We start from the raw sequence: 23,205 nt of genomic DNA, 5'->3' as shown, positions 1-23,205 counted from the left end.
TGTAAAACTGGCCAAACAATTGGGGCTACAACAGATTGAGATAGGAGACTCCAAGTTGGAAATTGGGTGGATGCAATCAGGGCAGCTGGGAATTTGGCAATATGGACAGCTGATAAGGGAAATTCTTAGCATAACAAGGGAGGTGGGTGTTTGGTTCAAGTGGGTAAGGAGATCAGCAAATGGTTTTGCTGATGCCCTAGCAAAACAAGGGACTGTAAGGGAGAGTCTTTATTGAGCAGTGCTGTAATATTTGATGTTTATTGGATCAACCTTTTCTGATAAGGGTTGAATTCTGTATTTCAGTTTAACTTATCTCTAATGAAAGTTATCGTTTCTGATAAAAAATAATAATAAGTCAGATAAACAGCTGAACTGTTAAGGTGTCAAAAGCAAGGATCGTAATCTCGGGACCCCTCTTTTTTTAATAAAAAATATACTTAACATCCCCAAAAAACAATTTTTGAAAAAAAAAACTAAAAAAATAAACGCGGATGGTTTTCAGTACCAATATGCCTCTGCCAATACACAGGGACGTATTGATACTTTGAACCATGGTCAAAAGTTTTTGCCAGATTGAAAGTGGATTATTTGGGACCAGGCCCATTAAGATAGTGAAACAAAAAGTCAGAGAAGCAAAGAGGTTTGTGTTCAAGACTCCAGAAAAGCTGAATAAACGGGTAATCTGTTGAGAGGTTGATAGTCATGTTGTTGGTTTGTGTAGGTTATTTAGTATAACTTGGAGGGCTGACTTTTAAGTATGTTGTCTTCAAAGGTTATTTGTGTGTTCTATTTGGGGTGTTCCATTCTTTGTTGGGGATTTGGAAAGCTTGTTTTAGAAAAGAAAAGATGGTTTTGAGGTTTTTTCTTTTCTTTTGCATGTAGGTGATATCTCATCACCTCTCTTGTACTCTTCTTATTTCTTAATAATCTTTCTTTTTTATTTATTACCAAAAAAAATCAATTTAAAATGCCAGTTTTCCAGTAATCAGTTCTTTGAAAAAATGTTTCAAAATGAAGAATCTGCAAGGTACCCAAATGAGCAATTAATTAAACTGATAACATAATCAAACCTGTAGCCCTCTCTGAGAGTGTCCTGATCAGTTTTAACAGGCAATTTTTCGTGCACATTTCTTCCCTTCCCATAGAAGTCAACTGAGAATTACACAAGCAATTGTTGAAATAAACTCCAACTGGCACTGAATTTCATGTATCTTTTATAGGAAATAATAAGAAAATAAATAATATGCAACAATCTCCATGCAATTCTCGACATTAATCTAAAAATTTACAAAAAAAAGAAAAAAAAACTGTGGATTTTCTTCAAGTACATCAACTTGACACAAAGAATGAAAGACAATCAAAGAAATTTCAGAAAAAAAAAATTATGTCTTGTTGGCAGAAAAACGGTGCATGTTCTATAGAAGAAGATGCAATTCCAATTAAATAGTATCCATCAATGTTTTAAAACGCAGAGGTGTGACGCTAGGCGTTCCACTACCTAGAGGCGTGAGGCATAGTTCAGAACGCAAGAGGCGTAAGCCTCCCGAGCACAAGCCTCCTTAAGAGGAGGGGGGTTAGGAGGAGGATGAAGAGGAAGGGGGGATCTCATTTTTTCTTTCCCCTTATCTTTTCTTCCCTTCCCTTCCCTTTCCTTTCCTTTCCTTCCCTTTTTTTTTTTCTTTTTTCTTTTTTCTTTTTTTTTTTTTTTGTCTTTTTATATCAGATGTGCATGAGGCGCATGAGGTGTACGCCTCCAGCACACCTCATGAAAAAAGTGCAAGAGGCGTATGCCTTAGAGGTGTCAGCACCTCTGGCATACGCCTCAGGACGTTTTGGGAGCGCCTCGCCTAGAGGCGCGCCTCCAGGCGTACGCCTCCCACGCCTTTTAAAACACTGATATCCATTACTTGTCTTATACTTGTGTTCTGGAAATTCCACAATGTAGATGATCATCTTCCCATTGAAGACTGTTTCTCTATCTTGATGTTATAGTTTTATATAGGAAGACAATAATTCTTTATTTTTTATGGGAGTTGTGTGGGCAATCCGAGCCCCTCAGGCATAGGAGAGGTCATTAGGGACGAGGAAGGAAACACCATAGCCTTATACTCGGGACCAGCTGAACAAGGTGATGTGATTAGATCAGAGCTATTGGCTGCAGCATATGGGGTTGAGAAGGATAAAGATTTGGGTATTAATAGACTGATCATTGAGAGTGATTCAAGAACTGTTGTGAACTGGCTGAAGATGGGGAGGGGTGACATGGCATCTAAGAAATGAATTCAGACAATTTAAATGGCTATCAAGAAATATGACAGTCCAAGTTAAATGGGTTATGAGAACTGCCAACAGTCTGGCAGATGGTCTAGCTAAGCAAGGGGTACAAAAAAACTTATTTGTATTGGGCTCAATTGTAATTCTTGGGTTGGGTCAGCTTTTCTGAACCTGTATTTTTTTTTTTTTTCCACAACCTCTTGTTGTAATTCTACTTTATATTATTAATGAAATCATTTCTGTGTTGCTGGTCAAAAAAAGTCATCATTTTTTAGAGCAGAATTTTTTTTCAAAACTGGTAGAAAATATTTCATCAATAACAAGAAAACACCCCGATCCACAAAGATCACTAACTAAATGGTTGAGTAGTAGGGTCTGATCCAAATGTAAGGCACTATAATGGAAATACTTTGTACATATTTTCTTTCTTTCTAATAAAACAATAAAGTTTCAGTTACCAATTGAAAAAACAAAGACAACTAAAACACAAGAAAACAACAAATACAACCCCAAGCAAAACAAAAAACACATAATGGCATGACAAAGATCCCCAAACTAACTAGGTCTAGAGATCCCTTATTTCATGAGATCATCAGCAATAACATTTGCAGAAGAAAATGAGGCATCCAGCCTACATACTGAGGAGCAACACAATCCTCAGTCGTCCTCTACATTGATAGTCCTGTAGCCAAAATTATCTAACAGTATCATCCCCAGAATCTCCCTCTTCAGGTGGACGAGAGAAGCAAGAGAACATTTTTCCTGAACTATCTCCTTAGACAATATCAATCCCCAACTGTCCTGAGTAGCCCAGTGGGTAACTGCAAAAGTTAGGCTTGATATGGTTCACCTGGGAGAAGCCCAAAACCATTTGAGAGGGGGAGATTTTGGTGATCTAGAACATGCCCCTCATAATTCAATATACAGGGTTACATCAAAATATCCTTTATGGACACTCAGCATACCACACACTAAGTGGCAATCAAATCAATCATCACCTAAGTTGAATTAGCTCCTGTCATGAAAACTACTGGAGTTCTTCAACCTTGGTCACATGGAAAGACAGCCAAGAAGACACATCACCAGATGGAATCACCCTTTTTACTAAAAGGGAAGCTTTGCTAAACATATCACCACTGACTCTAAGTATTGTCTCAAAAACACCATTCTATATCTTTTTAGACGTTTTCATCCATAAATAATTTCTACTAGTATGAAGTTGCGCAGAACTTACCAAACAGGACATAACAATAAGGTTCTATAACCACCATGTTTTGGGTCTTTCAAATTTATCCTCTTTGATCCAGCTGCAAAAGGTATCCATTTGTCCGAAATCAAATTAAATCCAGTTAAGGGCGATCCAAATTTTTTATTTCTTTTGAAGGGCTACACAAGAGGGGTAGCCCATCCCCCAACCCATAACACCCCCCCCCCAACCAGGTGCAGGTGGGATTTGATCCCAAGTCTCCGCTACGACCAGCAGGAGACCTTACCAACCAGCTGGTTGGCACCTTGCAAGGGCGACCCAAATTTGATCATTTTACAATTGAATCAAATATGGATCCACCCCTATCCAAGTCAATCCAATTTAAATCTATATGTTTACTACTTATTTATATTGTTAAAGTAAAACTGGTTTGAATTTTGTGTTTTTATAAAAGAGTCATTAGTTCAAGTTTCAAACAAATTAGTTTCAATTCATTTTGTTCATGATATACAATAACAAAGTTTTTTTTTTTTTGAAAAAGGTAAGGTAATTTTATTAATATAGAGAAGGATACAATAGGCCCCCGGAAAGAAGGCAGGCCCAAGAACCAGATTACATTACAGCTCAAGGAGATTTCCAGAGTTCAGCTGGGTTCCAATCTCCCTGTTTTGGAAACCATTTACAGAAGCAATCCAGGAAACCACTTTTCCAAAGGAATTAGAGATGAGGCTGTCTATTCCTTTGGCCTTGTCCTGGAACACTGTTGTTTCTCTCCTCCCAGATGGTACTAATCACTGCTGCAGGAATTGATCTCCAAACACTTTTGGCCAACTTGGAAAGTCTTAAACAGTCCCAGCACTACATCAGACCCAGCACAGACTTTGGCATGACCCAGGGCACTCCTACCGAGGAAAGATGGTGATTCCATAAAGAAATTGAAACAGAACAATGGAGGAACAAGTGATTGTTATCCTCTTCCTGTTGACCACATAACACACAATTCAAGTCTTGAATTTGCACTCCTCTCCTCAGCAGGTCTTTCTTGGTCAGGCACCAATCCAGGACAGCAGCCCAAACAAGGGCATGTACTTTGCTAGGAGCTGTCGCATTCCAAACAATAGCAGCTGGAAAAACAGTTCTGTTATCTCCTTCCAAAACTTTGGCAAAGGACCTCACAGGAAAGAAACCGTCTGCACTCCAGATCCAGCTCCATCTATCATCTTCCAACAGGTTTATGATCTGATTTGATAGCAGCTCAAATAACTCCCTTACTTGATTAATTTCCCAATCCTGAAAGTTTCTTCTAAATGAGGGGCTCCAAATGATGGAATTGTTTGAAACTTCATAGCACTCAGCCACCAAAGCATCTTGATTATAAGCCAAGCAAAATAACTGAGGAAACAACTGCGCCAAAGGCCTTTCTGCACACCAAATATCTTTCCAGAAATTTAAATGCTGACCGTTTCCCACCTTCTGAACCAGACCCCTATTCAGCAGTGGATACAAATCCATGATCTTCTTCCACAAAGAACACCCTAGGGAGTCACCTCTGTCTGTATCATATTTAGCTGCTATCAGCCTCCTCCACCAACTCTCTCTCTCTCTCTGTCCAAACCTCCAGATCCATTTTCCAAGGAGCGCTTCATTAAATATCTTCAGTTTTCTAATCCCCAGACCCCCTTTTCCTTTGGGGAAACAAATTTGGTCCCAATTGACCAGGTGTATTCTTTTTTCCTCATCCCAACCCTTCCATAGGAAATCTCTCTGGATTTTTTCCAGCCTATGGGCTACTTTTAATGAGATAGGGAAGAGAGAGAAAATAAGAGGCCAGGTTTGAGAGGGAGCTTTTGAGGAGAGTGATCCTGCCTCAAGTTAAATATTTGGGTTTCCAAGAAGCTAGTTTTCTTTCCAGCCTTTCAACCACCAGATCCCAAATCAAAGAAGTACACTTGGCTCCTAGAGGCAAGCCAAGGTATATAGTAGGCAAAAAACCAATCTGACAGGCCAGGACCTCAGCTAGAGAATCAAGAACCTCAATCCTGCCCACTGGAATTAGTCTACTCTTAGACCAATTTACTTTTAGCCCTGTTACCACTTCAAACCAGCTTAAAACCCCTAGGAAAATTCCAAGTTGATCTAATTCAGCATCAATGAAGCAAAGTGTGTCATCTGCAAACTGGAGCAACTGGACTTTCTCCCCCCCCCCCCCGGGACAAGCTTCAAAAAACCTTTCCACAAGCCCAACTCACCCACTTTGTTTGCAAACATAATTAATATTTCCATCACACAGATGAACAAAAGTGGTGAAAGGGGATCCCCTTGTCTAAGGCCTTGGAACTTTTGAAGAAACCTGTTGATTGACCATTCACTAAAACTGAAAATTTGGGAGAAGTAGTGCATACCTTCGTCCAATTTCTCCATTTCTGACCAAAGCTCATGCTCTCCAAGACAAAGTCCAACACCTTCCAGTTCACATGGTCGTAGGCTTTCTCGAAGTCTAGCTTACAAAGCAACCCCGGCCTGCCCTTCCTCTTCCTTGAGTCTATCAGTTCATTGGCTACCAAAACACTATCTAGCGTTTGCCTGTTGGGCACAAAAGCAAACTGGTTTTTTGAAATTACTGAGTCAAGAACTTTCTTAAGTCTTTCAGCCAGGGCCTTGGCCAAGATCTTGTAGCAACTATTCAATAAACTAATTGGCCAAAAATCCTTAATCTTTGTTGCCCCCTCTACCTTGGGAATTAGAGAGATGAATGTTGCATTCAGACTTCTCTACAGAGCAGCATTGCGATGAAAATCCTGAAAAACCTTCACCAAATCACCCTTTACCACCTCCCAGCACTTCTTGTAGAATAAGCTCGTTAAGCGATCCAGCTCTGGAGATTTGTCGACTTCCATATTTTTAATCACTTGCAACACTTCCTTCTCTCGAGAAAGGGGCTTCTAGATCCCTTTGTTGTGCCTCTGAAAGTCTTTTAAAAGCCAGATTGCTTGGAAGATGTCTTCTTTTCCAATTTTCTTTAAATAAGTCTAAAAAGTACCTTGTGGCAATTCTTTTCATGTCTGTCCAAGTTTCTCCCACCTCCCCATCTAATACCAATCTCTCTAACTGATTAAATCTTTGCCTTGCATTTGCCATCTTGTGGAAGTAACTAGAGTTTCTGTCTCCCTCTTTTAGCCACTTTACTTTAGCTCTTTGCCTCCATTTCAATTCATCTTTATAGGCTAGTTTATCTAACTTCAGTTTAGCTTCTGCCCTCTTTTTTTATCCCCTTCTGACGAAGGACCCCCCTCTTCCGCCAAATCCAATTCCTTGATAGTTTCTAAACATAACCTCTTGTCAAGCTCCACCTCATTTTTGGAATCGTGTTTCCATAGTTTCAGAAAATCTTTAATGAGGCTGAGTTTTTTTGCAAAAACAAAAGAGCTTATTCCTTCAATTTGAATTTCTGACCATTTGGAAGTAAGCAAATGGACCAGCCCCTCTTCTTCAAACCAAGCATTTTCAAGCTTGAAGGGAGCTTCCCTTGTCTTTTGAAATCCACACACCAGCTGAATAGGAGAGTGATCAGAAACTGGACTAGGAAGGGCAATCTGTTTTAGATTTTGACAAGCCTCCTCCCATCCAGAAGAGATCAAGAATTTGTCCAACTTTTCCAAAATTGGATTCTCCTGATTGTTTGTCCAAGTAAACTGGGCCCCAACAAGCGGGATATCAATAAATTCAAATTGATTGACAAAATCTGCAAATCTCCTCATGTCCCTTGACCTACGGGTTCCTCCCTTCTTATCCTCCAAAAATCTCTCCACATTAAAGTCCCCTCTGATCACCCACAGTAAAGAAGTTCCCCCCTCTGGTTGCCGACAAGTCCTCCCGCAATCTCTCTTTCTCTAAATCTACAGTTAGTTCATTTTATTAATAATATATAATGTTTTAATCATTTTGAGTGTAATTATTAATGCTATTCAATATCTGATTGCGACCAATTTCAATTTGAATCCAATATACATACAATGGATAAGATTTGATTGAACTGAAATCTGAATATAAATTAATCAAATTTGGATCTACCTATATCCAATTTGATCTGATCCATTTGCATCCCTAGTAATGTACCCAACCAAGATTTGGAATAGTAATTTTTTCTTTGTAGAATCATTTTGCATTGACATGGGAATGTAATCTTTTTTTATAGTAAAATAAAAATTCACTTATAAGAAAGAGTTTTTTAATTGTTATGTTAAGGAAAAGAGCTATGCGAGTAGTAAAAATCCTGCAGGACTCAAAACAAAAGAAAATCAGAAAGATGCAAAATGCAGGAAGCAGCAACATAAAAAGATCAACCCCCCACAAGCCGTACCTCTATGCCAGATGCTATACAAAAAAAGAAAAACAAATCCATACTCAACCTCACCTTCACAATGCCCCACCCCCAGAAAACAAAAACAAAATATACTCGCCACAAGATGATAGGGGAGATTGTTTGGTGGTGTAATGATAAAACATCAGTCTGGCAAGTGGAGAATGCAGGTTCAAGTCTGAAAGTGACCATTTTGTGCCAAAATAAAAAATAAATAAATAAATAAAGTCAAAAGTTAGGTCCATAGCCATTTCACCGTAGCCCCAAGACCCTGGATAACCAGGACCAACATTGGGTAATGGCCCTTTTACCAACCACTAGACAAAGTCATCCTTTTAACAAATTTTACCTTTGATAGAAAATACAAAAATAAATAACATTCAAACATTTCATTTTGTAAGCAATAAAGTAAAACATCAATACAGTTACTGACATATGACTTTTTTTATTTCTATTACTGACATATGAACAACAAGAGGTAAAATGTGTATGGATTATGTGTAGTCACCTTCCATCCTTGGTGAAGGAGATTGTTCATCACCCCTCAGCTTTGGGACACCAGAATACTTCAGATAAAGAGCTCACTGTCTGTATTATTCGTTTTATCCAAATTCTACCTCATTAAACTAAGGAAATCTACTTGGGGGTGCAAGTCGGATGGGCTCGGATTAGGATTTTGTCAAAATTTGAGTGGGCCCATGTTAGGAACTTAGGAAGCTGCCTAACTCAGGAGAATTTCAAGGGTAACCTCCGGAATATGAGAGAGAGAGAGAGGTAGGTAATTATCTGCACTATCTCCCAAAAGCTTAAACTGAGGCATTATATATTCTTATTACAATGGTCCAGTTGTAACTAACTCTGAGCGCAGTTGCATATCCAGTGCTGATGAGGTCCATTAGTGTAAAACTTGTCATAGCATGGGAAGCTGGCCAACTTGGGAGGTGGCTTAGCCCCTTGGGTCTGGGTTGTGGGTGCACTCTTAACAATAGTCCTCACCTGGAGATCAATCTGGATATTCCTAGTGTAGCTGTTCAAATGACTCCCAAGTTGCATCCTCAGAAGGAAGGTCAGACTAGATCACCAAGGCTTCCTTTGTGATCTTATTATTTCTTTTAGTCCAACGAAAGTCTATTATCTTGTGCAGCATCACACAGCAACTTCCCATCATCAGAAAAATTCAGCAAAGTAGATCTGCAAATCATATCTCCGGCAATGAACTTCTTAAGCAAAGAAACATGGAAAATCAGATGGAGCTTTGAATGTGAAGGGAGTCCTAGCCTATAAGCAACCTGCCCGACCCTCTCCAATATAAAAAAAGGCCCAAATAACGGTGAGTGAGTTTGTGCCAAGCCCTTCTAGCAAATGTGACTTTCCAGTAAAGCTGCAGACAAAGAAAAAACAAGGTCTCCCACCTGGACACTGACTTCCTTGTGTTTCTTGTCATAATTAAACATGAATTGCTGGGCTCACACTAGGTTATATTTTAGCTCTTGTAGAATCTGATCTCATTGCCTAAGGTGTTCATCCACTGGAGCAACTAAAGTGGAGCCCTTCTCATATGAGAGGATGGCTAGAGGATCTTATCCATAAAGAGCTCAGAAAGGAGTCATCCCCGCTAAAGAGTGGAATGTGGTATTGTACCATGTTTCCGCACATGGAAGCTACTTAACCCACTATTTAAGGTGTTCTCAGAAGAAAAACACCTTAAATATGTTACAAGACGTCTGTTTACCACCTCAATCCACCCATCTGACTGGGGATGGTAAGTGGTAACTAGTAGACTGAACCAAGTAGGTGCCCTGTTGCAATCAGAAGAGCTTGGCCCAGAACCACATCCTACCAGACATGGTGATGTGTGGGATACTATGGAGTTTCAACACCTGTTTCACAAAAAACTCTGCCATGGTGCCACCATAGCTGTAGTGTACAGGTGGGGTAAAGCAGAAAAATGAGCATACTTCGAAGGTCGGTTAACCATCACCAAGATGCCTGTTTTGTCAGCCAATGGAGCAGCCAGAAACAAAGTCCATTAATATTTTTTTTTTCATCAATAAGTCCATTGATAAATCTTCCTAGACTTGAATCAATATAGGAAGAGGATGAAGGACTCCCGCTAGTAGTTGAGTAGCATACTTCTGCCACTGACATATCCCACCAGATGCCACATACTTCTTGATCAGCTCCACCTGCTAATCCAACAAAAATTTGAGGTTCCTCTAGTCTGATAAGATAGTAAATCAATGACTAATGAGATAAGAGTGCCACTTTTGGATTCCGGGCAATAGCCATCAGTTCCTTCTTGTATACAGACTTGGACTTGGCTTGTTGGGATAAGGCCTTGCTACAATAGGCTAGTGGGATGCCTTTTTGCATCAATGACCCCACACCAAACCCAAAAGCATCTGATTTAATAACACAAGCAGTTTGTCGATAAATGGAATAGGAAACCTGTCTCTTATGATGATTTTGTTTAGGGCCCAATAATCAGTGAAAAAACACCAAGACTCATCCTTTGTTTGCCAAAAGAATCAGGGAAGCAAAAGGGATGTTACTAGGTTGGATCATCCCCTTATCCAATAGTTCTTGGACTTGTCATTCAATTTATTGTTTCTGGTAATGGGCGTATCAGTACAGCTGGCAGTTGGTGGGCTTGATCTCAGGCAAGAGAGGTTGGTGTCCAATGGTCTTGGGACCTAACCGATGGTTTTAACAGAAACCCTCTGACTGTTTTTAAACCAGCTGGTATTCAATCAATAGCTCTTGAACCTTCTAGAGGTGGTCCATCAGTTCCCTGGAGGCCTCGTTTATTGATAGAGTTGGGCACATTTGCTGCAGCCCCAGTAGCATTAGTGTGGGCTGGTAATTGGCCTTATAAAGAGAAGTCAAACTAATCTGCCTTATATTATCAGGGATTAACACTTGCAAGTGGGCTTCTTCTCCTTCCACCATCGTGAGACGACTCCAATCACATCATAGCACAGGTCTGAGAAGTCTTAGCCACTGTATATCGAGCACCAAGTCAGCCCCACTAAATTCAAGTGGGTATAAGTCCACAATAAACTGGGAAGTTTGGATTCTCAGGTTAAGCCCTTTGCAAATACCCTCACAACATAGATGGTTCCCATCTGCCACATGAAACATAAATAAGGAAATGGGTTGAATTGCTAAGCCCATTTGTTTCACCAAAGAACAATTAATAGAGTTCAATGTGCTCCCACTATCCACCAAGGCCAACACTGACCTCCCTTGCATTACCTTTAACCCTCATGGCTTCGGAGAAAGTAAGCCCTATTAAAGCTTGCAGTGATATCCCAAGAGTTTCTAGAGTGTGCTCCAACCCAAATTCATAGTCGGGCCTGTCAGGGCTAGATGAACCCGTCTCCTCATAATACAAATACTTGTCAGGTCCATTGGTTTACAATACAAATACTTGTAGGGCCTTACATCAATGGTCAGGCCCAATTTTTTCAGGGCAATTATAACACAGACTACGGTAGCAGCAGACCTACATTTCGGGCCAATTAAACTTCTTGATGAGTAGAGCGCACTAGGCCTTGGTAGGGGTTGGACCACTAATTATAGGTGGACCAGGTTTATCCAATATGTTATTGTGGATTTGGACTCAGTATGAAGCTTGATTTCAACAACTTATGAACTCGCCAAACTCAGTCAAGTTTCTCTTCATGCAACCTCACAACTTCACAAGGCCAACTACCACCATGCACCTAAGAAGTTTCTTGAGGTCTTCCATTAATAGCTAAATGATGCACTTCACCCTTCTTCCCCAGATCTTTCTCCCAACTTTGCAAATCTAAACATTCTTCATTTAAATGCACCAATAGAGACTTGCCACATAATGCAAACGATTTAGCCTCTTCATTTTCGTTCCTACAACCATCACTCAACAAGGAAGCTTCAATGGAGGACGCTAACCATACAATGACAAAAAACCCATTCAGGCACACCTCCACTTTTTTGGGAAAGCATTTAGGTCTTACACCAAACACCCTAATCGCAGCATAATGAAGATTGTCTACGAAAGCTTCTTCCAAACAACCCCAACACATTGTTTTAAAAGTGTAAGGTGCAAGCACCACTTCAAGATTAACACTTGACCATCACTAGTGTAGACTGTTTCAGTGGTTATCTCCAAGGCCCCGTTCGCTTTTCGGAAAGTTACTTACCCAAGTAAATGCACTTACCTGGGTAAGTGTTTCCCAAGAAAGACTTACCTAGGTAAGTGCATTTTACCCATGTTCTTTTATTTCCCATGTAAATAAGGCAATGACCATTTTAGCCATAAAAATCCATTATTAAAAGGAGTATTTTTGTCCCATTCAAGTGTTGGCAACTTTCCCCCCAAGTGGGAAAGTTATTTACCCACCTAGGAGGAGTGATACCTAGGAAAATAAACTTTCCCTGATCCCCACATAAATCTGAAAAAAGAATATGGGTTTCTTGGTCAATGGGAATCAAAATCCCATTGACCAACTTTCCCCCCTCTCAAAATCCGAAAAAAGAATGCCCCTCAAGTGTAAGCTAGTGGATTTGGCATTTGTTGTCTAACTCCAAAAGTCTAAGGAGAATGGCCATGGAAGCAATGTTGGTAATTGCAAAGAAAGAGAAAGAGAGGGGAAAAGGAGGAGAGAGAGAATATGGGTCTCCCTCCCCTAATGGGTCTAATAGATGTGCTATTATTTATTAATGGGTCTGCCTATGAGTATGGGGCCCCTATTTATAATGATTTTGGGATTCCCGAATTCTAGAATCTTCTTGAATTTTGTTCTTGCCTATTTTACCCTTTAATTGGTATTCTAGAAAGTTCTAGCACTTGAGTTGATGCAAATAGGTCTATTTAAGTGAACAATTGATTTAAACTGCCCCGTTCTAACTCGGGTTTATGTCAGGTTAACTAGATTAACATACTGATATAAATCCACTGTCTTTCACTGAGAGCTCCTCAGCAATATCTAGAAGTGCTCTGATCTGTCAAAGGGGGTAACTATATTTGGCAATTTTAAGCTGAAATGTACACAAATATCCTCTTCCACCCTCCACCAATCTCTTACATCTTGTTTACTATAAACCACAAACCTATCCTCTCAACTCCCTTTACCTCTGTGAACCACCAACTTACCCAAACCATTGCTAGTTGCACAGATCATTCGCTCCCCTTCAGTCATACCTGTTTTGACTGACATATCTTCTGTGTGCTTAGTCATGAATGAAACCCTGTTTTTGTTTTCTTTACCTTGAAAAACTCCTGGAGAGTTTTGGAAATCTCTCCCCACCGTGAAATTTTCATGCCTTCAGGAAAATAAAGCAACCGTTTACTCTTTTGCCCAAAGAACTTGTACAATGCTAAGTACCTTCCATTTTTGTTCCCCTTCCTCTCAGCCTAATATCTATCTTCTATTCCCTTCATCATTCAAGCTCTTTCACTCAACATTCTGCCTTGCTGAAATAGCACCATCGGTCCAGTTTTTGAACCATCCGATTGCTTCTCCAGCCAACATTACAATAGCCCTTTCATTTCCCAAATCCTTAAAATATCCATTCCCTTGAACTTTGTCTTCCCAAAGACAATTTTTTTTTTTTTTTTGCTTCAATATACAGACCTTTCCAAACATCAGATGCAATGGTTTCTATATTCATGGAGCATCTACCCATGTCTCTGATTCTAGCGGTGGATGTATAGAATTCACATATGAACTAGCATAAAATTTTGCCCAATACTCTTCATACTGCATTGCAGTTTACATCCTCTGGTCTATCTAACAAATCACACCCTTCCACTTGATCATTGTGCATGTACGAAATATGTTTTTTGATAAATGCATGTAGGAAATATGTTGATAGGCAGATAAGTCACCTCCCAGCAAAAAGGTAACACCTTGTTGGGGAAAGAGGTATCTTCTATTCCCTTCGCAATTCCCTAAATTCATGCTTTTTAACTTGTGCTTTCTGAGCTACACACAATTCCCTAATTCATGTTTGATTGATCATTAAAAAAAAAAAAAAACTTGTCATGTTTGCCACTATTGTACCAAAATAGACTGTTTAAAACAAGAGAATAAAGAAAAAGAATTACTGACAGTAGCATCAATCGAAGTCCATTGAATTAGGAACATGAATATCAAAGAATACAACTACCAAATGGCGCCGCTGAGTTCACAAGGTGTGTTCACATTTATATACTCAACTTCCCCTCAAAATGGGGGGACAAAGAAATAAAAAATAAGGATGGGAAAGGATTCGCTGGACAGTGTAACCTTCTACATCAAAGGGGAATCCTAGTTGTGAAAGGCTAAATGGTTTGGCTTGACGCGTTCAAACTGTCTTAAGGCTTTTGAAGTATTGGCCAACCACGTAACACGAATTCAACAGAAATGAATTAATTAGCTAAATTTTAACATGAATTGAATGTCTCTCATTAAGAAAATGATTGACAACGAATTCGACAGAAGAAGATACAATCAAGATAAAACTGAAGGATGGAAGGTTATCTCACTGTAATCCTTTAAAAACTTCTTGTGACGGTCGTATGCGTTGAGTCCTCGAATGTGGTCCTGATATTGTCTGTAAACATCAAATTTAAGTAAATAAACCAAAGAAGAATGGGATCCGGAAATCAAGATAGATAGAAACTTACTGTTTTCTTTCTTCCTTCTCGAAGATCATCGATTTGGTTGACCTAAACGACGCCATGTTTGCTCTGTTGAAAAGAAGCCCTAAGCTTTTATCTGAACCATGTTTGCGCGTGACAGTTAACACGAACGATGTCGATGCGGGAAAGGAAGACGAGAGGTTCCCTTCGCCGGAGGAGTCGATCTGCTCTCACAGAGCGCATCTCACACGGACCTCGTAGTAACGTGGCATTCTCCCAGAAATTTTCTCGGCGGTTGGCCTCCAACAGCTAAAGTTTTTCCCAATTTTCATAACATTCCACTCAGCTTTCCACGTTCTCAATACAATTTCTGTTTGTAAAAGCGGACGTATCAAATTTTGGGTGATGTGCCAACCTCTAATTGGTTCCATTTAAAGGTGGCTCAAACGAACTTCAATAATATGAATTTGTCACTTGGTGTGTAAGATGTCAATCAGCCGGTTGGTAACGTTTCTAACGGGTCAAAAAAGATATTTCAATTGAATCGATACACGTACATGTCTATCAACGGCCGTGGGTTTTTTTTTTTTTTTGTAGCAATCCTTTCGTAGTCTTTAAGTTGCACCGTAGAGAATAAATACGATTTTAAAAAGAATGATTAAGTGATACTCTTTCATTTTGTGATTTTTTAGATTCATAATTCTATAATTTATTAATTTAAAAATTAAATAATTATCGATAATTCTATTCTGTCTTCTTCATTATATTTATAATAGAAGGAAAAAAAGAATCCAAAAGGAAGAGATGAGATGGAGGTACAATAACAAGATCGACCAGCTCCGAAGGTGAAGGGAGAAGAGAGGAAGGACACAAATGTAAAATTGAGGAATGATGAGGATGATGTTTCAGCGAATAAATGTAAAATTGAGTCTTGAGTTCTGACATAAATGAATAGTCATTATTATTATTTGTTTTCTTACAAATGAAAAGGCATTAACGATAGAGTTAATTGCACGTTTAGTAGTGAATACGTGTCATGTTTAGGGAGAAATCAAACGGCTTTGGCTGTTTTATGTAGACATGGCAAAGAGTTGATCTAATCTGCAAATCCGACCCAACCTAACCCGAAAAAATAGGGTTAGTGTCTCATATTTAACTATCCGAATGCGAAAATGGCTCGACCCGACCCAACCCGAAAAACTGGGTTGGGTCATGGATCAACCCGTTGGTCCACTTGTCAAGTTTAATCGGGATTATTTATACATTGTTAGAGGTTTTAATTCTTTAATTTTTTCTATTTAGTTTTTACTTTTTATTATTTACTCTTCAAATTGTTAAGTGTTTAAGTTTTTATTTTATATTTGAAATTTTAAGGTTAATTCTTTTAATTTTGATCTTTTTCATGTAATTTTTCATTATTTTTTAAAATTCAATTTTTTTTTTTTGGATGACCCAAATTGATTCATGGGTCATTCATAATCCGGACATTTTAGGATTAAGGTCTGACCCAAAATCAACCCAAAATACCTTGACCCAACTCGAATTTTACCCACCCAGTCCAATTGCCAGGTCTAATTTTATGCAAACAGTCAAAGCCTTATCCATATAATCCCACCTACACCTCAGTTGGGGGTTTATGGGTTGGGGATGATGATATCCCCGTGGCAAAAAAAAAAAAAAAGCCACTAATTTAACCACATCTAACGACATGTATGATGTATGGCACTTCTGCATTATCATATGAATAAACTATACTTTAAATTCAGTGTGTTTGGACCGTAAGAAATTTTCTCTTCGTGCCCATCAATATTTTATCACATCAAAAGTTGCTGAGTTGTATTAAATTTAGAATAAATTTCTTAAACTACTTTTATGTTTTAACTAATTGATTAATGTATTTTTACTGTTTGAAATTTTGAAAATGAACTGACGCTATCCTACTGTTTATGACAATTGTTAAAGTCTGACCGGTGTTGATAAATATAGACGGAAAGTCTAAAATATCCGTTTTACCCTTTAACTCAAACGACAGTTGAACGGGACCCTCTATGACTACGTACGAAAAGTACTCCGGAGTTAGCCGCCTCAATTCCTTTCGAAGGAGAAAACAAAACCAAGCCAAACGCCAAATTGAAGAAGCTTTTCTACTGAATAAAAAACTCCAAAGCCCACAAATAATTCAAATCATCTCCATTAACGCTTAACTGAAATCATAAGAAAATGAGTATAAGTATGATTTCTATGCATTTTATCTCTAGATTAATTGTAGATAGGACAAGTTACAGGCAGCATCGGACAGATCTCACACACTGGTGAAAGATAAAGCTTGGAAAAAAAAAAAGAGGGCAAGGTGAGAAGAAAACTCGCCATTGCCAAATGCATCTTTGTTTTAACACCTATTTTTATTTGGAAAAAATATATATATTTTTATTTAGTTGAAAGTTTTACTTTTTCGGTCGGTTGTAGGTTTAATAAAACTCGGCAACCCTTAACGTGTCAAAATATTGATGGTCTCAAAGAAAATCTCTTAGAGTCCAAACGCACTGAATCTGAAGTGAATAAACTAAGGGCTTTTTTTTTTTTTTATAAACAAAACTAAGGGGCTGTATTGCAATCCTCTATTAAAGATATGGTACGGAAAGAATTTTGACCAATCCGATATCATATGTTTTTCATATCACAGTGGCACCCTTTAATTTCATATATGTTGTATTTCTGTTTGACGGAAAAATCCTGTTCGGTATCTACGTTGGTGCGTCATTATCACCGCGAACACATAGGTAGAGGTGTAAATTGGGCTTGGCCGCTCGTGGCCGGCACGATTTTGGACAAATCCAATACGGCATGGCACGAAGGCTTTTGGGCCGTGCCAGGCCCAGTACGAAGGTTTGTGTTGTATTGGGCTGGGTTCGAGGCCCACGGGCTGGCACATTCAGTATGACTCATATATATATTTATATTTATTTTATATATGGCTATATAATATTACATAAATTATAATTATATAATAATGTATAGTATATAATATATTAATAAAATAAATATCTTTTTTAATCTTATTATAATAATTTATTTAATTATTGCATATATAAGTAATTTTATACACAAAATTCATATAAAATTAAAATTTTATGTTTTTTGTCAATTTTTTTAAATAAATAGCTTTGGCTCGATGCACGGCCCAACTTTCCCAAGGCTTGGCCCACGGGACAGCTCGGCCCACGGGCCAACCCAGCCCACAACACGACACGGGCCCGCATGGGTCTGAGCCGTGGGCCACATCGGGCCAACCCCTAAATTTTTCACCGGGGAAGGCAACACAGCTCGTGACAGCTCACATTTACACCTCTAGAAATAGGGCACCTATTCCTCCATTGAGGTTGTTAGGTGTGAGGGCTTAGAGAAACAACGCCACAAGGGGACAAAGAATAATTGGTGAAAAAGGATACAACTCTCTCGAATGAAAATAAAAGGGAATTTCTATTGGAGCAAATCAGTGTTATCTTATAGCACATCTGGAAAAATAGGAATTCTAAGTCGTTTGAAAACAAGGACTTCCCCCTTAATCTTGTGAGGGGGCATTCTTCTTTGGATTTTGAGAGGGGGAAAGTTGGTCAATGGGATTTTGATTCCCATTAACCAAGAATCTCATGTTTCTTTTTCAAATTTATGTGGGGACCAAGGAAAGTGTATTTTCCTGGGTAAATGATATCCATCTCCTAGGTGGGTAAATAACTTTCTCACCTGGGGGGAAAATTGCCAACACTTGAATGAGACAAAAATGCCCTTTTTGTTAATAATTTTTTATGGCTAAAATGGTCATTGCCTTATTTACATGGAAAATAAAAGAACATGGGTAAATGCACTTACCCAAGTAAGTCTTTCCTAGGAAACACTTAGCGAACAGGGCCTCAATGATAAGGCAAAAAGGCTACATCCGTGCTGCCAGTATCAAGAAAGCCAAACTAACAAGATTGATGGTTATCCGTTCATAGGTTGGCATCCCCTGGAAGTAGAAACCATCAAAATAAATTTTGATGCTTCGAAAAAATCATATGATCTTTGTGTAATTGGTGTTGTTGCTAGGGACAGGTTAGGAAAATCCAATTCATTACTTGTAGGAGTGTGGGTCTTTGTTCCATTAATGAAGTGGAAGCTTGGCAATCCATGAAGCCCATATTGTAGCAGAGAAGGATCATTATTGAAGGAGACTCAAGAGTTGTGGTTCAGGGGCTCAAAGGCATCAACAGTCCTCCTTGGAATAATCGGAACACGTCGGATTAGTGCTACAAGGTTTGCATGAAACATCGATTAATAATCACATAGCCAACTATGTAGCAAATTGGTTGGCAGACTTTGGGCATCATTATCATTTTATCAGCCTCTTTGTTTTCCCGTCTTTCCTTTAATTTGTTACTAGAGAATAACCCTGTGCTAAATATGTGATAACTAAATGTGTGTATAATTTAGTTTGAAATTTACTATTTAGTTATCAAAAATTAAATTAAAAAAAATTAATATGGACCTTGCATCTTTGTAATTGGAAATTTATTCTGACCTGTTTTATTTGAAACCCATTATTAATTTATGTTTTTTAATTTGATTTAAGATATTAAATGAGATCTTATTGGTAAATAATAACCCACTTTATTTGGTATTTACTATTTGTCTAATAAATCTAATTTGAGTTATTTATTTTAAAAAGTTAAATTAGGTTGCTTCCTAAAAGTTAAATCAACTTTGTAATTAATAAAGTATTTTCTTTTTGAAAAAAATCATTTAAAAACAAATGTGGGCTTATAGTAATCTTTTAATGGGTCCCACCATTTGTATTTAATAGACTATGGATAAACGTGTGTTAAGCTAACAAATAAATGTCTATTGAGAATGTTTAGGAGTGAAACTACCCACTTTTTGAATCCTATTTCTTAAATTAATATGATGCCACGTGTCTAAATGGTGGTAATGGGTTGTGGGCTATAGCTCGAATTTCTCAAAAAATGCCATGTGTCTAGGTTTATAGAAAATGAGAATGCCACTTGTCTAAATAGTGGTAGCGGGTTATGAGATTTAACTTCTCAGAAAACGCCATGTGTTTAGATTTCTAGAAAAATGAGAAGGCCATGTGTTTAAATGGTGGAGGGTTGTAACCTGAAGATGTGGAAAGCCGATGACTCCCTTAGCTGTTGAAGTGTCAAGATGAGGTCTACCTTATTTGACGAGGTGCTGAGTTGAGGTCTCCCTCAGTTGTCGATGTATTGAGCCGAGGTCTCCCTTAGTGGCAAATGTGTCATCGAGGTCGAGCTTGGCTACTTTTGGTTGTAGGTCCCCGGATAGCCGAGATGCCAAGTTGAGGTCTCTCTCAATTGGAGAGAGAGTGGCATTTTTATAATTTCTAAGGAGAGAGAGAGAGAGAGAGAGTTGGAAGGAGAGAGAATGACACTCTTATATGTAAGGAGAGAGAGTGGCATTTTTGTAATTTATAAGAAAAAGAGAGAGAGTTAGTAGGAGAGAGAACGACATTCTTGTAATTTGTAAGGAAAGAAAGAGAATGGCATTCTTGTAATTTGTAAGGAAAAAGAAAAATAGTTAATAGGAGAGAGTGTCATTCTTGTAATTTATAAGGAGAGAGAAAGAGAGTTGGTAGGAGAGAGTGGCATTCATATATATAGAGAGAGAGTGGTATTCTTGTCATTTGTAAGGAAAAAGAAAGAAAGTTGGTGGGAGAGAGTGTGTCATTCTTATATTTATAAGGAGAGAGAGAGAGAGAGAGAGTTTGTAGAAGAGAGAGTGGCATTCTTAAAATTTAAAAGGAAAAGAAGTAAAAATTACTGTAAAATTCCATTTTTTGCATCCCGAGGCTTTCTTTCGTTTGCATTCCAACTTAATATATTTATATTGATATTGATATTGATATATTAGATATTTTGCTGATGGGTGGGGTGTTGCCACCCTATGGGGAGTGTAATTTTCTTTCCAATTTATTAGACAAAAAGAAAAGAAAAGAAAAGAAAAAGAAAAAAAAGGAAACAATTTGTTTCTTCCAATTATTAATGATGTAGCGTTTACCTAGCTTATCATATGGTATGTTATAGATATGATTCACATGGAAATTCTTCTACAACACCTGACTAGCATTCATTTATACCAAACATGTTTTAGAACAAAAGTACACGTAGGTTTGGTGTGTGTTTCATCCTCAATTATATCACCACACCTCACCGCGATACCAAACATCCACTTACTGTTTGGCTGTTTAGTAAATAAAATATTTAATCAAAATTCAACTTCAGTCATTGACAAATTCATAATCTCTTAAAAAACTTATACACTAAAGACAAAGTCATAAGTCTTTCGGTCGAGAGTCATGAGACACTTTGTTATCAAAGGTCACCTTGGTGTAGAAAATGCCTTTAAGGGGGGTTTAGTGAACGCTTCCGGTAATAAATCAAGTATATATTGAATGGTATATATAAGTTTTTGAGGTTGTCGATACATCAAATACAATAAAATAATGAATATTTTCAAACATTAATACCTACCCTGATGTTTGATTCTACAACAATTAATTGACACATGAAACCTTCTCATGAGGGGAGTATAAATGCTTTCACATGCTTGATGCAAACCATGCCTAGGGTTTAAGTGAAATACTAAGACCTCCCTATATGGTGATTATCATACTAGCTTCTAGCCAAATTTCATAGAAAATGATAGAATATAACTAGGCCAAACAGGAAGGTATTTCCATAAAAAGAGATTACATGCGACTGTTGCGATTTTGGATTTGAGTTCAATTCAATTGGACTAAGTGTGATTTGAATTTGATCTGTTTATGGTTGGTTTAAATATTGATCCACATTTATCCAAACAAATATAGTCTGATTGTATTTTTTTCTTATGTGTGTGTATATTTTTTTTGCTTTTTATCTACACAAGTTTTTTATATTATATATTTATATCTATTAATAAAGTTTGCTTAAATATTGTATGTGTTACTGAAGCTGCATTTGTTTATGGTGTAAACTCCAAACTGGTGTAAACTTGCACTCTAATCCGATTTTGCCCACATTTGGTGGTGGTTTTTAGATTATTTTTTGGATAAAATTCAAGTTATTGTATTAATGATATAATAACAGTCATTTTCTTATCAATCTTATAAAGTTGGACTATGATACTAGAAAGACATGATACTCAAAAACCCTTGCAACTAAAGGATTGGTATCATAAAAGTGGTAACCAATCACATGGTTATTTATCAAAATCACTGGAGGAGGTGATTGGTCAATGCCCTTCTCGTGTCATGTCATTCTAGCAGTACAGATTTTTACTTTTATAAATATTATATATAGCATTTTGATGTTTTTAATCCAGGGTCTGTTTAGTTTGTTTCTGGAATCAGAATCAGAATTGAAATCTTTCAGAATTAGAATCGGAATTAGAATTAAAATCAGCTAGAATGAGATCTCAATATCAAGAGAGGGGAAGGGAATGACAATTCCCTCATGCAAAAATGCCATTCAACTAGGAATGAGAATGGGATTTCAATTCTATCCAATTAAACAGTTGGATTTTCAATTAGAATCCTAGATTCCTATTCCTACGAACCAGACGGGCCCTCAATTTTTTAATGGCATACAGAACTGAAATACACTCCATATTCGGTAGTGTATAAGATTCGGTTTGCAGCCTACCACCATCCGCCCAAATACCTTGATAAGGCAACGATATCTTACAAGCAAAACAAGGTCCAAACAGTATGTCTAATTTGACTAGTCATACATCACCCACATGGAGATGACTTTTGAGTTTTTGACATCTCAAGAAGCTAGCTACACCAAGTAAGCCTTTGATTTTAAAAACTGTTTTCACCAATAATTTCAATAACTGCATAGCAAAGTACTTTATGAACCCAAAAAACAAAATCACTTTTGGGACTGGACCTTTGAATTCCTAAGAATTGGGCATTTGTACCAGGATAGTATACCTGCCAAAACATGAAAAAGTATAGTGGTTTATTTATCTTTCCAACTTGGACCAAATTTGCAGAACTCCCTGGTAAGATCAGTGCACCCTGCTCTTTTCCAACCCTTAACCCTTCTATGGTGTTTGTTTTGCATTATGCACATGCGCATAGAGAGAGAGAGAGAGAGAGAGAGTAATATATTCCTACATCCCAAAAATTAATACAATTGATGTAGTTTTTGTTATCACTTATTAAGGTCTTTTTATAAGTTATGCCAAAACCCAACTGCCTAAAGAGTCAAAAGTGATTACAAGGAAGATGGACCCAAGGTCTGATTCAAGTGGCAACAAACTTTTCCAAGTTGTTCTCTGTAGAAAAACAAATTAGTAGATTTTGTCATTCATGGGTCAGTTTATTCAAAGCCGCTGCAGGCGAAACCAAGAGGTTTTGCCTTGTTTACTTGGAAGGACAAATACCAAGTCAAAATTTGTCGTTGCCGGGGGCCGGGGCTTTTAGCATGGATGTCATCAATATGTCATTCAACTAGATATGCAAGCTTTGTCTATATTACGCAGCAAATCAAACCAACTGCGTAGGACTTGTTGCTTGATTTTTCCCAACCGTTGTACAGTTGTTTCTTTTTGTCCTGTGGGCGTATCATAAGACATTTTGTCACAGTTTTAATGATCATTGCATTTGCCAATTGCCATGGATCTGGTCTCAGTTCTCACTACACGACCCTCTTCGGTTCTCACAATGCTAGTATTTTTTGATGGGAACCCTCTAAGCCA

General features: G+C 37.9%; 1 protein-coding gene across 3 annotated transcripts in view; it reads right to left on the bottom strand.

The window, feature by feature from the left end:
- The window catches only part of LOC148844828 (folate-sensitive fragile site protein), a 71,547-nt gene extending 56,669 nt beyond the window's left edge, over positions 1-14,878 (bottom strand). For 2 of the 3 annotated variants that reach the window (XM_088953776.1, XM_088953777.1), the window contains exons 1-3: positions 14,494-14,878; positions 14,353-14,420; positions 1,071-1,152 (exon numbers count right to left, since the gene is read on the bottom strand). In XM_088953776.1, the coding sequence (XP_088809902.1) occupies positions 1,071-1,152; positions 14,353-14,420; positions 14,494-14,549 (206 nt within the window). In that variant the 5' untranslated portion in view covers positions 14,550-14,878. The remainder of the gene's footprint in view (positions 1-1,070; positions 1,153-14,352; positions 14,421-14,493) is intronic. The other variant, XM_088953779.1, reaches the window with a different exon arrangement.
- Between the last annotated feature and the right edge of the window lie 8,327 nt (positions 14,879-23,205).

Source organism: Nelumbo lutea, chromosome 7 (genome assembly GCF_056320005.1).
Source record: "Nelumbo lutea isolate HS-2025 chromosome 7, American lotus-T2T, whole genome shotgun sequence".
Lineage (NCBI taxonomy): Eukaryota > Viridiplantae > Streptophyta > Magnoliopsida > Proteales > Nelumbonaceae > Nelumbo > Nelumbo lutea.
Note: the sequence above shows the minus strand (reverse complement) of the source record. Positions and strands in the feature narration are given on the sequence as shown.